At 49.6% G+C, this 17,278-nt stretch overlaps 3 protein-coding genes across 3 annotated transcripts; all 3 read right to left on the reverse strand.

Moving 5' to 3' along the window:
* Positions 1-913: 913 nt before the first annotated feature.
* Positions 914-2,434, reverse strand: LOC147002442 (uncharacterized). The gene has a single exon (XM_085844307.1). The coding sequence runs from the start codon at positions 2,432-2,434 to the stop codon at positions 914-916; it is 1,521 nt and encodes a 506-aa protein (XP_085700433.1).
* Positions 2,435-4,572: 2,138 nt separating this feature from the next.
* LOC147002443 (uncharacterized) lies at positions 4,573-6,093 on the reverse strand. The gene has a single exon (XM_085844308.1). The coding sequence runs from the start codon at positions 6,091-6,093 to the stop codon at positions 4,573-4,575; it is 1,521 nt and encodes a 506-aa protein (XP_085700434.1).
* A 2,114-nt stretch (positions 6,094-8,207) lies between these two features.
* On the reverse strand, positions 8,208-9,728 carry LOC147002444 (uncharacterized). The gene has a single exon (XM_085844309.1). The coding sequence runs from the start codon at positions 9,726-9,728 to the stop codon at positions 8,208-8,210; it is 1,521 nt and encodes a 506-aa protein (XP_085700435.1).
* Between the last annotated feature and the right edge of the window lie 7,550 nt (positions 9,729-17,278).

The raw sequence follows: 17,278 nt of genomic DNA on the forward strand, positions 1-17,278 counted from the left end.
CCTCAGGCAGAGATTTCAGACAAGGGTAAAAAGTAGCCACATTCTTCACCAAAATACCACAAAAACACTCTTTATGCCACATTCTGAAATTCTTCTCCTTTGAAATACCTTGGGCCAGGTCAAAACAGTTCAAATCACTCCCAGCAACAAAGTCTTCCATATTCCTACCAGGATGACACATTTAGCCCCATTTAAAGCATTCCACTGCTTTCCAAATCCAAAGTCCCCAAATCCACATTCTTTCAAATAAAAGCATGGTCAGGCCTATCAGAGCATTACCCCACTCCTGGTACCAACTTCTGTCTCAGTTAGGGTTTTATTGCTGTGAACAGATATCACGACCAAGGCAAGTCTTATAAAAGAAAACAACATTTAATTGGGGTTGGCTTACAGGTTCAGAGGTTCAGTCCATTATCAAGGTGGGAGCAGGGCAGTATCCAGGCAGGCATGGCCCAGGAGGAGCTGAGAGTTCTATGTCTTCATCCAATGGCTGCTAGTGGAAGACTGACTTCCAGGCAACTAGGGAGAGGATTTTATACCCACACCCACAATGACAAACCCATTCCAACCAGGTCACACCTATTGCAACAAGGCTACACCTTCAGATCTTGCCACTCCCTGGTGCAACGATATACAAACGCATCACAAGAGACAAACCCACAAAGTTGATTGGGGGAGAGATCTTGATTTATTTTTGAAGATGTTTTGAGAATTGACATGGGACAAAAGTTAAGGTGTGGAAAACTCTGTCAAGAAGTCCAGTGAGAATGCTAAGATTAGCTGCTGGGAAGTATGTCCGGAGCCCGAAAGCCAGGGTGTACCATGTGGCAGTCCCTGGAGGGAAGCCCCTTGTGTCCAGTCAATCCAAGTCTCAGGAGGTGCAGGTTTTCTGGTGGTGGAAAGCATCTGAGGTTCACCTCTTGTAGAAGTACTTTCTGAAGTCCTTCAGGGTCTTGGCCATGAGAGGAGCAGGTCTTTTAGCAGGGCCCTTTTTGATGCCTCTTTCTCCAAGGAGAAGGCAGGAAGCCCTCTGGGTTGGAGGATGGGCAGGAGCCTCAGGAAGACTGTGCTGATTTTGGGCAGAGGGAGCCCCAGTGGGTCCTGGCTCTCCTTGTTGGCTGGGGCTCTTGAGCTCAGTGAAGAAGGAGACCATCATTGTCTGTCTGGGTTGAGGCCTCTTGGCTCTTGAGCTCTGGAAGCGGGCTATGAGGGTTTGCAGCCTCTCCTCTTGGGACCCCTGAAGCCGCAGGGCTGTGGGGGACTCAGGCTGGCAGTTGGATTCCTTGTACCTGCGGGCCTGGGGCCGGGACTTCCCTTCTGGCTGCCCAGGCCCAACTTTGTCCTTGCCAGCCTGGCAGTGAGCACCATCCCTGGTTCCAGTGTGCTTCTGCTGGGGTCCTGCTGCAGGCCTGCAACCTGAATAGACTTGGGTTCTGTGGTGCTTCCTGAGCTCCCACCCCCAAGCTGAGGCTTCTTGATCCTGCTGAGAGGAAAATGCCTCCTGGGCAAGATCCCAATCAAACCAGGCTTGGCCACTGGAGGGAGTCTCTGGAATGGTGCTGGCAGCAATGGGACTCAGATCCATGGAGCTTCCAGACTCAGCTCGAGGCACCTTTGCAGGAGGACTCTGGGCCTCGGCTGGACATGGGGGTTCCCACCTCTGCCTCTTGCCCCGTGGACGCTCCGAAGAGGAAGGAGAGCAGCACTCCCCATTGAGGCAAGCCCAGGAGGAACCAGCTCCAGGGGCTTCCTCCTGCTCCCAGTTGCCTGGTGGCTGGCACTTTCTGTGTTCACCAAACACAAGCCCAGTGGGCTCCTGTGGCCCAGCCCCTGGCTTTCTGGACAGGGGCTTGGCCCCTTCCTGCTGCCAAGGCTCCTCCAGCCTCACCCTGGACGTTCCTAGGTGCACCAGGTTCTGGACTTCTTGCTGCAGCTCAGGGCTCCAGTTTTCTCCTGGATGCAGGCTTCGAATGTGAGGTGCCCTAAGGTTGGACCTTTGGTGCGATCTGTGGCTCTGGCTTAGGCAAGAGCTGCTGCCTGGACAGCAGCTGCAAAGCCCAAGGAAAGCCTCTCTCTCATCTGCGCGGGCTTCCTGGGATGCTTGTTCCTGGGGCTTCTCTTCTGGGGAGGTGCTCCGGCCCTCCGTTGTGAGGCCCTTCTCCAAGCCAAAGTCCTGCCCGGCCTGCTGAGGCTGGGGTCCAAGCAGGAACCCAGTGGACCACTGGGCCACTAAGTCCTTTACAAAGGGCACGAGGAGCTGCTGTTTCTTCAAGGACTTGATGGTCTGTCTGAAGCCAATCTCTGCAAGGCAGTCACACAGAGGAGGAAGAGAAGACAGTTTCTTCAGCGTTTTGTACATCTTTCCTGGGTCGGTCTCCTGGCAAAGGCGAACCAGCAGCTTCTGCACAACACCTGCCTCGGAGCTAGTCTCCATGACCACTCCCGAGGACAGGGCTGGATTCTCTAGATTCGATCTGCCAGACTCAGCTTGTGACCTGCCTCTAGTTGGGTGTGTGGTCTCCTGAGCAGAGAGAGAACACCTATAGGCAGAAGCTCACAGCTTAGAAGCCCTTGCCTCTCAGGCATCCCCTTTTATACCTGCCCCTGACAGGTGGGACCTCAGCCACGCCCAGTCTCAAGATGCCTGCCACACACAGGCATGGAAGCCACGCCCAGTCGACAATTCCCAAGGTTTCATGTAGGCCTCCAAACAAAGACCGGATGGAAAAAATTGACATATGTATATATGTATATATGTATATATGTATATATGTATATATGTATATATGTATATATGTATATATGTATATATGTATATATGTATATATGTATATGTAAATGAAATGAAGCAATCAACCAACCAAAAGCAAAACCACAACAACACCAACACCAAAACCAACTAAGCTCCCATTGCTAAGCCTCAGCTTTTCTCCATGATCCCTTCATTCCTTCACAAGCAGTACCACCTGAGTGACTCTTACACATTACCAAGTCCAGCCGCAGCATGAGGTACACTCTTGGGTATCTTAGGAACACAGCTTCTTTGTGGTCCCAGAAAACAATTTCTAGAAGATTTCACCTCAATGATGCTGGTCTCTTCTTAATCACCTCTAATTCTTTAGCTCCAGCTAACCAGCATCAATTTTCCCAGTAGTTCCTTCCATTCTTAACTCTAGAGCCAGAACCACATGGCTGAAGCTGCCGAGATCTGCTGCTTATAGGAACTAGAACATGATCCTGTTGTACTATTACATGATCACTAGCTTCATGTTTTCTAAATCCTTCACTGCCTAAGCTTCGCTATCCTGGTTCTTGCTCTGTAGATTGACCTTGAATGCAGAGATCAGCATGCTTGTCTCATGGGATTAAAGGTGTGTACCACTATGCCTGGATCTAATTAAGCTGGGTAGAATCTTGCCCCAAGGTCCCACTCCCTTAATCTTTTATCTCCTAGAACACAAGATTTTGCTCCATTTCACTTCCTGGAACTCCTTTCATACTCAAACCATATATTTTATATTTTGCCTTTCTAAGCTTGCTATGCTTGTTCAAACTTCTCTTTGTGAGGCTTAACCAGAGAACAGAGTCTCTGCTGGGCTTTTTTGAAATTTCCTTTGTCAATGCAATTAATGCAATTAATCCAAGTCTCTTCACCTTAGCCTCAGGCAGAGATTTCAGACAAGGGTAAAAAGTAGCCACATTCTTAACCAAAATACCACAAAAACACTCTTTATGCCACATTCTGAAATTCTTCTCCTTTGAAATACCTTGGGCCAGGTCAAAACAGTTCAAATCACTCCCAGCAACAAAGTCTTCCATATTCCTACCAGGATGACACATTTAGCCCCATTTAAAGCATTCCACTGCTTTCCAAATCCAAAGTCCCCAAATCCACATTCTTTCAAATAAAAGCATGGTCAGGCCTATCAGAGCATTACCCCACTCCTGGTACCAACTTCTGTCTCAGTTAGGGTTTTATTGCTGTGAACAGATATCACGACCAAGGCAAGTCTTATAAAAGAAAACAACATTTAATTGGGGTTGGCTTACAGGTTCAGAGGTTCAGTCCATTATCAAGGTGGGAGCAGGGCAGTATCCAGGCAGGCATGGCCCAGGAGGAGCTGAGAGTTCTATGTCTTCATCCAATGGCTGCTAGTGGAAGACTGACTTCCAGGCAACTAGGGAGAGGATTTTATACCCACACCCACAATGACAAACCCATTCCAACCAGGTCACACCTATTGCAACAAGGCTACACCTTCAGATCTTGCCACTCCCTGGTGCAACGATATACAAACGCATCACAAGAGACAAACCCACAAAGTTGATTGGGGGAGAGATCTTGATTTATTTTTGAAGATGTTTTGAGAATTGACATGGGACAAAAGTTAAGGTGTGGAAAACTCTGTCAAGAAGTCCAGTGAGAATGCTAAGATTAGCTGCTGGGAAGTATGTCCGGAGCCCGAAAGCCAGGGTGTACCATGTGGCAGTCCCTGGAGGGAAGCCCCTTGTGTCCAGTCAATCCAAGTCTCAGGAGGTGCAGGTTTTCTGGTGGTGGAAAGCATCTGAGGTTCACCTCTTGTAGAAGTACTTTCTGAAGTCCTTCAGGGTCTTGGCCATGAGAGGAGCAGGTCTTTTAGCAGGGCCCTTTTTGATGCCTCTTTCTCCAAGGAGAAGGCAGGAAGCCCTCTGGGTTGGAGGATGGGCAGGAGCCTCAGGAAGACTGTGCTGATTTTGGGCAGAGGGAGCCCCAGTGGGTCCTGGCTCTCCTTGTTGGCTGGGGCTCTTGAGCTCGGTGAAGAAGGAGACCATCATTGTCTGTCTGGGTTGAGGCCTCTTGGCTCTTGAGCTCTGGAAGCGGGCTATGAGGGTTTGCAGCCTCTCCTCTTGGGACCCCTGAAGCCGCAGGGCTGTGGGGGACTCAGGCTGGCAGTTGGATTCCTTGTACCTGCGGGCCTGGGGCCGGGACTTCCCTTCTGGCTGCCCAGGCCCAACTTTGTCCTTGCCAGCCTGGCAGTGAGCACCATCCCTGGTTCCAGTGTGCTTCTGCTGGGGTCCTGCTGCAGGCCTGCAACCTGAATAGACTTGGGTTCTGTGGTGCTTCCTGAGCTCCCACCCCCAAGCTGAGGCTTCTTGATCCTGCTGAGAGGAAAATGCCTCCTGGGCAAGATCCCAATCAAACCAGGCTTGGCCACTGGAGGGAGTCTCTGGAATGGTGCTGGCAGCAATGGGACTCAGATCCATGGAGCTTCCAGACTCAGCTCGAGGCACCTTTGCAGGAGGACTCTGGGCCTCGGCTGGACATGGGGGTTCCCACCTCTGCCTCTTGCCCCGTGGACGCTCCGAAGAGGAAGGAGAGCAGCACTCCCCATTGAGGCAAGCCCAGGAGGAACCAGCTCCAGGGGCTTCCTCCTGCTCCCAGTTGCCTGGTGGCTGGCACTTTCTGTGTTCACCAAACACAAGCCCAGTGGGCTCCTGTGGCCCAGCCCCTGGCTTTCTGGACAGGGGCTTGGCCCCTTCCTGCTGCCAAGGCTCCTCCAGCCTCACCCTGGACGTTCCTAGGTGCACCAGGTTCTGGACTTCTTGCTGCAGCTCAGGGCTCCAGTTTTCTCCTGGATGCAGGCTTCGAATGTGAGGTGCCCTAAGGTTGGACCTTTGGTGCGATCTGTGGCTCTGGCTTAGGCAAGAGCTGCTGCCTGGACAGCAGCTGCAAAGCCCAAGGAAAGCCTCTCTCTCATCTGCGCGGGCTTCCTGGGATGCTTGTTCCTGGGGCTTCTCTTCTGGGGAGGTGCTCCGGCCCTCCGTTGTGAGGCCCTTCTCCAAGCCAAAGTCCTGCCCGGCCTGCTGAGGCTGGGGTCCAAGCAGGAACCCAGTGGACCACTGGGCCACTAAGTCCTTTACAAAGGGCACGAGGAGCTGCTGTTTCTTCAAGGACTTGATGGTCTGTCTGAAGCCAATCTCTGCAAGGCAGTCACACAGAGGAGGAAGAGAAGACAGTTTCTTCAGCGTTTTGTACATCTTTCCTGGGTCGGTCTCCTGGCAAAGGCGAACCAGCAGCTTCTGCACAACACCTGCCTCGGAGCTAGTCTCCATGACCACTCCCGAGGACAGGGCTGGATTCTCTAGATTCGATCTGCCAGACTCAGCTTGTGACCTGCCTCTAGTTGGGTGTGTGGTCTCCTGAGCAGAGAGAGAACACCTATAGGCAGAAGCTCACAGCTTAGAAGCCCTTGCCTCTCAGGCATCCCCTTTTATACCTGCCCCTGACAGGTGGGACCTCAGCCACGCCCAGTCTCAAGATGCCTGCCACACACAGGCATGGAAGCCACGCCCAGTCGACAATTCCCAAGGTTTCATGTAGGCCTCCAAACAAAGACCGGATGGAAAAAATTGACATATGTATATATGTATATATGTATATATGTATATATGTATATATGTATATATGTATATATGTATATATGTATATGTAAATGAAATGAAGCAATCAACCAACCAAAAGCAAAACCACAACAACACCAACACCAAAACCAACTAAGCTCCCATTGCTAAGCCTCAGCTTTTCTCCATGATCCCTTCATTCCTTCACAAGCAGTACCACCTGAGTGACTCTTACACATTACCAAGTCCAGCCGCAGCATGAGGTACACTCTTGGGTATCTTAGGAACACAGCTTCTTTGTGGTCCCAGAAAACAATTTCTAGAAGATTTCACCTCAATGATGCTGGTCTCTTCTTAATCACCTCTAATTCCTTAGCTCCAGCTAACCAGCATCAATTTTCCCAGTAGTTCCTTCCATTCTTAACTCTAGAGCCAGAACCACATGGCTGAAGCTGCCGAGATCTGCTGCTTATAGGAACTAGAACATGATCCTGTTGTACTATTACATGATCACTAGCTTCATGTTTTCTAAATCCTTCACTGCCTAAGCTTCGCTATCCTGGTTCTTGCTCTGTAGATTGACCTTGAATGCAGAGATCAGCATGCTTGTCTCATGGGATTAAAGGTGTGTACCACTATGCCTGGATCTAATTAAGCTGGGTAGAATCTTGCCCCAAGGTCCCACTCCCTTAATCTTTTATCTCCTAGAACACAAGATTTTGCTCCATTTCACTTCCTGGAACTCCTTTCATACTCAAACCATATATTTTATATTTTGCCTTTCTAAGCTTGCTATGCTTGTTCAAACTTCTCTTTGTGAGGCTTAACCAGAGAACAGAGTCTCTGCTGGGCTTTTTTGAAATTTCCTTTGTCAATGCAATTAATGCAATTAATCCAAGTCTCTTCACCTTAGCCTCAGGCAGAGATTTCAGACAAGGGTAAAAAGTAGCCACATTCTTAACCAAAATACCACAAAAACACTCTTTATGCCACATTCTGAAATTCTTCTCCTTTGAAATACCTTGGGCCAGGTCAAAACAGTTCAAATCACTCCCAGCAACAAAGTCTTCCATATTCCTACCAGGATGACACATTTAGCCCCATTTAAAGCATTCCACTGCTTTCCAAATCCAAAGTCCCCAAATCCACATTCTTTCAAATAAAAGCATGGTCAGGCCTATCAGAGCATTACCCCACTCCTGGTACCAACTTCTGTCTCAGTTAGGGTTTTATTGCTGTGAACAGATATCACGACCAAGGCAAGTCTTATAAAAAAAAACAACATTTAATTGGGGCTGGCTTACAGGTTCAGAGGTTCAGTCCATTATCAAGGTGGGAGCATGGCAGTATCCAGGCAGGCATGGCCCAGGAGGAGCTGAGAGTTCTATGTCTTCATCCAATGGCTGCTAGTGGAAGACTGACTTCCAGGCAACTAGGGAGAGGATTTTATACCCACACCCACAATGACAAACCCATTCCAACCAGGTCACACCTATTGCAACAAGGCTACACCTTCAGATCTTGCCACTCCCTGGTGCAACGATATACAAACGCATCACAAGAGACAAACCCACAAAGTTGATTGGGGGAGAGATCTTGATTTATTTTTGAAGATGTTTTGAGAATTGACATAGGACAAAAGTTAAGGTGTGGAAAACTCTGTCAAGAAGTCCAGTGAGAATGCTAAGATTAGCTGCTGGGAAGTCTGTCCGGAGCCCGAAAGCCAGGGTGTACCATGTGGCAGTCCCTGGAGGGAAGCCCCTTGTGTCCAGTCAATCCAAGTCTCAGGAGGTGCAGGTTTTCTGGTGGTGGAAAGCATCTGAGGTTCACCTCTTGTAGAAGTACTTTCTGTAGTCCTTCAGGGTCTTAGCCATGAGAGGAGCAGGTCTTTTAGCAGGGCCCTTTTTGATGCCTCTTTCTCCAAGGAGAAGGCAGGAAGCCCTCTGGGCTGGAGGATGGGCAGGAGCCTCAGGAAGACTGTGCTGATTTTGGGCAGAGGGAGCCCCAGTGGGTCCTGGCTCTCCTTGTTGGCTGGGGCTCTTGAGCTCAGTGAAGAAGGAGACCATCATTGTCTGTCTGGGTTGAGGCCTCTTGGCTCTTGAGCTCTGGAAGCGGGCTATGAGGGTTTGCAGCCTCTCCTCTTGGGACCCCTGAAGCCGCGGGGCTGTGGGGGACTCAGGCTGGCAGTTGGATTCCTTGTACCTGCGGGCCTGGGGCCGGGACTTCCCTCCTGGCTGCCCAGGCCCAACTTTGTCCTTGCCAGCCTGGCAGTGAGCACCATCCCTGGTTCCAGTGTGCTTCTGCTGGGGTCCTGCTGCAGGCCTGCAACCTGAATAGACTTGGGTTCTGTGGTGCTTCCTGAGCTCCCACCCCCAAGCTGAGGCTTCTTGATCCTGCTGAGAGGAAAATGCCTCCTGGGCAAGATCCCAATCAAACCAGGCTTGGCCACTGGAGGGAGTCTCTGGAATGGTGCTGGCAGCAATGGGACTCAGATCCATGGAGCTTCCAGACTCAGCTCGAGGCACCTTTGCAGGAGGACTCTGGGCCTCGGCTGGACATGGGGGTTCCCACCTCTGCCTCTTGCCCCGTGGACGCTCCGAAGAGGAAGGAGAGCAGCACTCCCCATTGAGGCAAGCCCAGGAGGAACCAGCTCCAGGGGCTTCCTCCTGCTCCCAGTTGCCTGGTGGCTGGCACTTTCTGTGCCCACCAAACACAAGCCCAGTGGGCTCCTGTGGCCCAGCCCCTGGCTTTCTGGACAGGGGCTTGGCCCCTTCCTGCTGCCAAGGCTCCTCCAGCCTCACCCTGGACGTTCCTAGGTGCACCAGGTTCTGGACTTCTTGCTGCAGCTCAGGGCTCCAGTTTTCTCCTGGATGCAGGCTTCGAATGTGAGGTGCCCTAAGGTTGGACCTTTGGTGCGATCTGTGGCTCTGGCTTAGGCAAGAGCTGCTGCCTGGGCAGCAGCTGCAAAGCCCAAGGAAAGCCTCTCTCTCATCTGCGCGGGCTTCCTGGGATGCTTGTTCCTGGGGCTTCTCTTCTGGGGAGGTGCTCCGGCCCTCCGTTGTGAGGCCCTTCTCCAAGCCAAAGTCCTGCCCGGCCTGCTGAGGCTGGGGTCCAAGCAGGAACCCAGTGGACCACTGGGCCACTAAGTCCTTTACAAAGGGCACGAGGAGCTGCTGTTTCTTCAAGGACTTGATGGTCTGTCTGAAGCCAATCTCTGCAAGGCAGTCACACAGAGGAGGAAGAGAAGACAGTTTCTTCAGCGTTTTGTACATCTTTCCTGGGTCGGTCTCCTGGCAAAGGCGAACCAGCAGCTTCTGCACAACACCTGCCTCGGAGCTAGTCTCCATGACCACTCCCGAGGACAGGGCTGGATTCTCTAGGTTCGATCTGCCAGACTCAGCTTGTGACCTGCCTCTAGTCCGGTGTGTGGTCTCCTGAGCAGAGAGAGAACACCTATAGGCAGAAGCTCACAGCTTAGAAGCCCTTGCCTCTCATACCTGCCCCTGACAGGTGGGACCTCAGCCACGCCCAGTCTCAAGATGGCTGCCACACACAGGCATGGAAGCCACGCCCAGTCGCCAATTCCCAAGGTTTCATGTAGGCCTCCAAACAAAGACCGGATGGAAAAAATTGACATATGTATATATGTATATATGTATATATGTATATATGTATATGTAAATGAAATGAAGCAATCAACCAACCAAAAGCAAAACCACAACCAACACCAACACCAAAACCAACTAAGTAAACCAACAAACAAAACGGGATGGAATATGTTCTCCTCAGACATTTCCTCATACTGACAAATGGCGACCCAGCCATGTGACCTCCACCCACTGAACCTCCTTAGGGCAAAGGCCTTTCCTTTGTAGGACAACTTATTGGAGGCACCTGTTTGCTGCAAGCCTCTTGCTGCTTCTTCCCACAACCTTGTAGCCAATGGAAGTTCACACAGGTGCATAGAACCAGGTGCACAGCCACACCTTTGCATTTCAGGGCTGTAGATGGGATTCTGTGTCTTGATCTAGGATTATCTGCAACTTGCCTTGAATTCATTCTCATTGGACCTTTGCCTGCTTCTCTGGCTCATGCCTTCTCTCTTTTTCTCACTACCAATGTTTTTCCTCTCTTTTCTGTCTCTCCTTACACACTACGTGTGATTACCAATACTCACTTTAAAATTAGTGGGTATACTGCTGGTTTTCTCCTTGGCTTTTGCTGACCCCAGCATGTGACCTTGCTTGCATCCCAAGGACTATCTAAGGCATGCCCTCAGGTTAGATGCCAATCAGTCTGAGCTTTTACCCTAATGAGAGATAATCTCTGCGAACTTTGGTTCGCTGTTGTTCTCAATCCTATAGTCAAGGTATTTCTCTCCCTCCCTCTCTCTCTCTCTCTCTCTCTCTCTCTCTCTGTGCATCTGCCTCTTTGTATTCATGTAACTTTCCTTTTCTTCATCACACTCATACAAATAGTTGTACCACACACACAGGTACACACACAGACACCCACGCATGCATGCATGCAGTCACACACACACCCACACACATTAAAAAACACACACTAGCTGGCATGTGCACACAAACATGCACACTCGCACACACATACATACAGGCACACACACACACACAAACTGCCTTGATTCCTACTGGTTTGTTGGCACTGATGTCAAGTCTACTGCCAGACTTCCACAAACATATTGATGTGCTTACTTCTCTTTGTGACTCTAGGTATCTGTTCTTCCATCTATTATCCTACATGTATCCTTGCAAAACTGTCAGCAGGCAGACTGTTAGTCTCTTTGTCCAACTGCTAAACAGTATCTATGTTCATGGGTATCAATCATTCACAAGTAATGTAGAGATGTCTTAGTTAGGGTTTTACTGCTGTGAACAGATATCACGACCAAGGCAAGTCTTATAAAAAAACAACATTTTATTGGGGCTGGCTTACAGGTTCAGAGGTTCAGTCCATTATCAAGGTGGGAGCATGGCAGTATCCAGGCAGGCATGGCCCAGGAGGAGCTGAGAGTTCTATGTCTTCATCCAAATCCTGCTAGTGGAAGACTGACTTCCAGGCACTAAGGAGAGGATTTTATACCCACACCCACAATGACAGACCCATTCCAACCAGGTCACACCTATTGCAACAAGGCCACACCTTCAGATGTTGCCACTCCCTGGTCCAAGGATATACAAACCATCACAAGAGACAAACCCACAAAGTTGATTGGGGGAGAGATCTTGATTTATTTTTGAAGATGTTTTGAGAATTGACATGCGACAAAAGTTAAGGTGTGAAAATCTCTGTCAAGAAGTCCAGTGAGAATGCTAAGATTAGCTGCTGGGGAGTCTGTCCGGAGCCCGAAAGCCAGGGTGTACCATGTGGCAGTCCCTGGAGGGAAGCCCCTTGTGTCCAGTCAATCCAAGCCTCAGGAGGTGCAGATTTTCTGGTGGTGGAAAGCATCTGAGGTTCACCTCTTGTTGAAGTACTTTCTGTAGTCCTTCAGGGTCTTGGCCATGAGAGGAGCAGGTCTTTTAGCAGGGCCCTTTTTGATGCCTCTTTCTCCAAGGAGAAGGCAGGAAGCCCTCTGGGCTGGAGGATGGGCAGGAGCCTCAGGAAGACTGTGCTGATTTTGGGCAGAGGGAGCCCCAGTGGGTCCTGGCTCTCCTTGTTGGCTGGGGCTCTTGAGCTCGGTGAAGAAGGAGACCATCATTGTCTGTCTGGGTTGAGGCCTCTTGGCTCTTGAGCTCTGGAAGCGGGCTATGAGGGTTTGCAGCCTCTCCTCTTGGGACCCCTGAAGCCGCGGGGCTGTGGGGGACTCAGGCTGGCAGTTGGATTCCTTGTACCTGCGGGCCTGGGGCCGGGACTTCCCTCCTGGCTGCCCAGGCCCAACTTTGTCCTTGCCAGCCTGGCAGTGAGCACCATCCCTGGTTCCAGTGTGCTTCTGCTGGGGTCCTGCTGCAGGCCTGCAACCTGAATAGACTTGGATTCTGTGGTGCTTCCTGAGCTCCCACCCCCAAGCTGAGGCTTCTTGATCCTGCTGAGAGGAAAATGCCTCCTGGGCAAGATCCCATTCAAACCAGGCTTGGTCACTGGAGGGAGTCTCTGGAATGGTGCTGGCAGCATTAGGACTCAGATCCATGGAGCTTCCAGACTCAGCTCGAGGCACCTTTGCAGGAGGACTCTGGGCCTCGGCTGGACATGGGGGTTCCCACCTCTGCCTCTTGCCCTGTGGACGCTCCGAAGAGGAAGGAGAGCAGCACTCCCCATTGAGGCAAGCCCAGGAGGAACCAGCTCCAGGGACTTCCTCCTGCTCCCAGTTGCCTGGTGGCTGGCACTTTCTTTGCCCACCAAACACAAGCCCAGTGGGCTCCTGTGGCCCAGCCCCTGGCTTTCTGGACAGGGGCTTGGCCCCTTCCTGCTGCCAAGGCTCCTCCAGCCTCACCCTGGACGTTCCTAGGTGCACCAGGTTCTGGACTTCTTGCTGCAGCTCAGGGCTCCAGTTTTCTCCTGGATGCAGGCTTCGAATGTGAGGTGCCCTAAGGTTGGACCTTTGGTGCGATCTGTGGCTCTGGCTTAGGCAAGAGCTGCTGCCTGGACAGCAGCTGCAAAGCCCAAGGAAAGCCTCTCTCTCATCTGCGCAGGCTTCCTGGGATGCTTGCTCCTGGGCCTTCTCTTCTGGGCAGGTGCTCCGGCCCTCCGTTGTGAGGCCCTTCTCCAAGCCAAAGTCCTGCCCGGCCTGCTGAGGCTGGGGTCCAAGCAGGAACCCAGTGGACCACTGGGCCACTAAGTCCTTTACAAAGGGCACGAGGAGCTGCTGTTTCTTCAAGGACTTGATGGTCTGTCTGAAGCCAATCTCTGCAAGGCAGTCACACAGAGGAGGAAGAGAAGACAGTTTCTTCAGCGTTTTGTACATCTTTCCTGGGTCGGTCTCCTGGCAAAGGCGAACCAGCAGCTTCTGCACAACACCTGCCTCGGAGCTAGTCTCCATGACCACTCCCGAGGACAGGGCTGGATTCTCTAGGTTCGATCTGCCAGACTCAGCTTGTGACCTGCCTCTAGTCGGGTGTGTGGTCTCCTGAGCAGAGAGAGAACACCTATAGACAGAAGCTCACAGCTTAGAAGCCCTTGCCTCTCAGGCATCCCCTTTTATACCTGCCCCTGACAGGTGGGACCTCAGCCACGCCCAGTCTCAAGATGGCTGCCACACACAGGCATGGAAGCCACGCCCAGTCGCCAATTCCCAAGGTTTCATGTAGGCCTCCAAACAAAGACCGGATGGAAAAAATTGACATATGTATATATGTATATATGTATATATGTATATATGTATATGTAAATGAAATAAAGCAATCAACCAACCAAAAGCAAAACCACAACCAACACCAACACCAAAACCAACTAAGTAAACCAACAAACAAAACGGGATGGAATATGTTCTCCTCAGACATTTCCTCATACTGACAAATGGCGACCCAGCCATGTGACCTCCACCCACTGAACCTCCTTAGGGCAAAGGCCTTTCCTTTGTAGGACAACTTATTGGAGGCACCTGTTTGCTGCAAGCCTCTTGCTGCTTCTTCCCACAACCTTGTAGCCAATGGAAATTCACACAGGTGCATAGAACCAGGTGCACAGCCGCACCTTTGCATTTCAGGGCTGTAGATGGGATTCTGTGTCTTGATCTAGGATTATCTGCAGCTTGCCTTGAATTCATATTCATTGGACCTTTGCCTGCTTCTCTGGGTAATGCCTGTCTCTCTTTTTTCTCACTACCAATGTTTTTTCTCTCTTTTCTGGCACTCCTTTACTCACTATGTGTTATTACCCAATACTCACTTTAAAATTAGTGGGTGTACTGCTGGTTTCCTCCTTGCCTTTTGCTGATCCCAACATGTGACCTTGCATGCATCCCAAGGACTATCTAATGCATGATCTCAGGTTAGGTCCAATCAGTCTGAGCTTTTACCCTAATGAGTGATAATATGTGGGAACTTGGTTCGGTTTCATTCTCAAACCCATAGGCAAAGTATTTTACTTTCTTTCTCTCTCTCTCTCTCTCTCTCTCTCTCTGACTCTGCTTCTTTGCATTCATGTAAATTTCCTTTTCTTCAACACACACATACAAATAATTTTACCACACACTCAGGGACACACACAGACAAACAAGCACACCTGCATACATGCCTGCACACACACACACACACACACACACACACACACATTAAAAAGTCACACTAGCTCACATGTACACACACACACACATATCCACACTCGTGTCCATACACACACGCACAAGCACACACACACACAAAACTGCCTTGATTCCTACTGGTTTTTTGTCACTGATGTAAAGTCTACTTTCAGACTTACACAAGCATATTGATGTGCGTACTAATCTTTGTTACTCTAGTTATCTGTTCTTCCATCTATTATCCTACATGCATCCTTGAAAAACTGTCAGCAGGCAGACTTTTAGTCTCTTTGTCCAACTGCTAAACAGTATCTATGTTCATGGGTATCAATCATTCACAAATAATGTAGAGACAAACCCACAAAGTTGATTGGGGGAGAGATATTGATTTATTTTTGAAGATGTTTTGAGAATAGACATGGGACAAAAGTTAAGGTGTGGAAAACTCTGTCAAGAAGTCCAGTGAGAATGCCAACATTAGCTGCTGGGAAGTCTGTCCGCAGCCCTATACCAGGGTGTACCATGTGCCAGTCCCTGCAGTGAAGCTCCTGTGTGTTCATCTGAGGTTCACCTTTTATAGAAGCACTTTCTGTAGTCCTTCCGGGCTTTGGCAGCTGCAAAGCCCAAGGAATACCTCTCTCTCATCTCTGCAGGCTTGCTGGGATGTTTGCTTCTGGGGCTTCTCTTCTGGGGAGGTGCTTAGCCCTCCTTTGTGAGGCCATTCTCTAAACCAAAGTCCAAGCTGGACCCCAGTGGTCCACTGGGCCACTAAGTCCTTTACAGTGCGCATGAGGTGCTGCTGTTTTGTAGCTCCTTTTGAAGCCCTAAAACATCTTTAAGATTGGTAATCTGAGAGTGAAGCTCTCTCTTAGTTTGAAGTAATTGCTGAAAGGATGGAGAAGCCAGTGAATTGGGATGAGCAGTAGGGGAAATTAGGGGCATTAAGGAGTGGGTGGTTTTTAAAGGGCTCCATAGCAATGTAGCCACGGGACCATAGTGGTCTCGTTCATAATTGAAAGCCTCTTCATTGAGTTCTGTCTGCCTTGGAGGAGGGATCATGTGGGTCATTTGACAATTCTTTATATAAATTCGGATAAATTCTCTTGGCTTTTGTTGAGGGCTGAAGTGCACTCTTTTATCCTAGGCAGGCCTAGGCTGGGGAGCAAGGGGAGTAGGGAGGGAATCCTTAGGAATAGTGTCGTCAATTATCGATGATAGCTGAGATGCTGGAGGCATTGGTGATTTGGTTTCACTTTTATGGAAAGGTGAATGGGAGTTTTATAAAATAATATTCAGTAAGGACTAAGAGGTGAGTGCCTTCTCTGCCCCCTTCTGCCTGTTTAAGGAGGTCTCTGACGATTCCCCAATAGCCAAAAACGGACTCATAGACATCTTTACCTTGTTTTATCAAAGCATTGATATCTTTGCCTACTTTATTCCAAGTTAAAGAGTATATATCAAGACCATTCAATACCAGCCAAGGACAACTCTCGTCCACAAAACAAAAAATTTCATTAAATCCTTTTTCTTAACTCTTATCCCTCTCTACTTAAAAGACCACTTCATCTCTTGAATAAAAACTGCCTCTTTGGACAGAACCTTCCCTATGGTAAATGGGACAACAACTGAATGCCTAGGCTTACCTCATGATGTTCAAGACACTCTAGCGAAGTGGTGTGGAACTGTCTCACTGTCTGTGTGGTACCTCTTGAATCAGTTGTCCAGAGGGTGGTCATACATCATGCCCCACATCTGGCACCACTTGACCCATCCAGCATGTCCAGTTATTTGAGGGTTTAGAGGGAACCTTCTCCTAAGAACCAAATGGGGGGTAGAGAGAGACGAGAACCTTATGCAATGAACAACACATGGAGGCAGTCTGAGTAGCATCATGGTCCGAATGTATTATCAAGGCTCTAGGTTTAAATGCACATGCAAAAGGGGAAGTACTTCTCAGCAGGAGGGATGGGGCAGTGGAAATTTTTCTTTTGGCAACTACATGGAGAAGCAGGAATTTGGGGGTATCAGGGTACACCTTGAGGTCAGGACATCCGGTGCTGACTTAGTGACTTAGGGCTGGAACAATCTGTGGTTGTTCTCAGAGCAGTGTATTGGTGGCCCCCTTTTAACCCTCTTTTCTTCTCGGGGGGGAGAGGCCCAATTCAGAAATCAGGACAATTGTGTTGTCTTAATAGCTCTCAACAGTTAGGAAGTGGCCATATCAAAATACAAAAACTGTGTGAGCGTCTCTTAGGAGGGACTATAAAGCATTTGGACAGGTAGCAGGGACGTATTGTAACCTCTGTAATCAAACTGAGTAGCTTTAATTTGGTACTGCTACTGATGGCACCCAATGTTGGGTGAGAACTCACTCTTTAAAATTAATTGGGAATTCAAGAATGGAAAACATGTACAAAGCCTAAAGATTAGGAAGTGTGGAGAATTGTTTTTTTAGCAGAGCTGCATAGTTTTTGCACAAGCCAAGTGGATTTTGGACTAGGACAATTAAGTGCTAAATTGGCGTGCATAACTCTGGAATTCAAGGCATGAGATACTTGGGCCCTTTCTGTAGCTTCTTCACTGGGAACTCTGTGCTCAGTCCAATGGATGGCTGTGAGCATCCACTTCTGTATTTGTGAGGTACTGGCAGAGCCTCTCAGGAGACAGCTATATCAGGCTCCTATCAGCAAGCACTTG

Source organism: Mus caroli, unplaced genomic scaffold, assembly GCF_978045245.1.
Source record: "Mus caroli unplaced genomic scaffold, Mus_caroli_1 scaffold_10, whole genome shotgun sequence".
Taxonomy (NCBI): domain Eukaryota; kingdom Metazoa; phylum Chordata; class Mammalia; order Rodentia; family Muridae; genus Mus; species Mus caroli.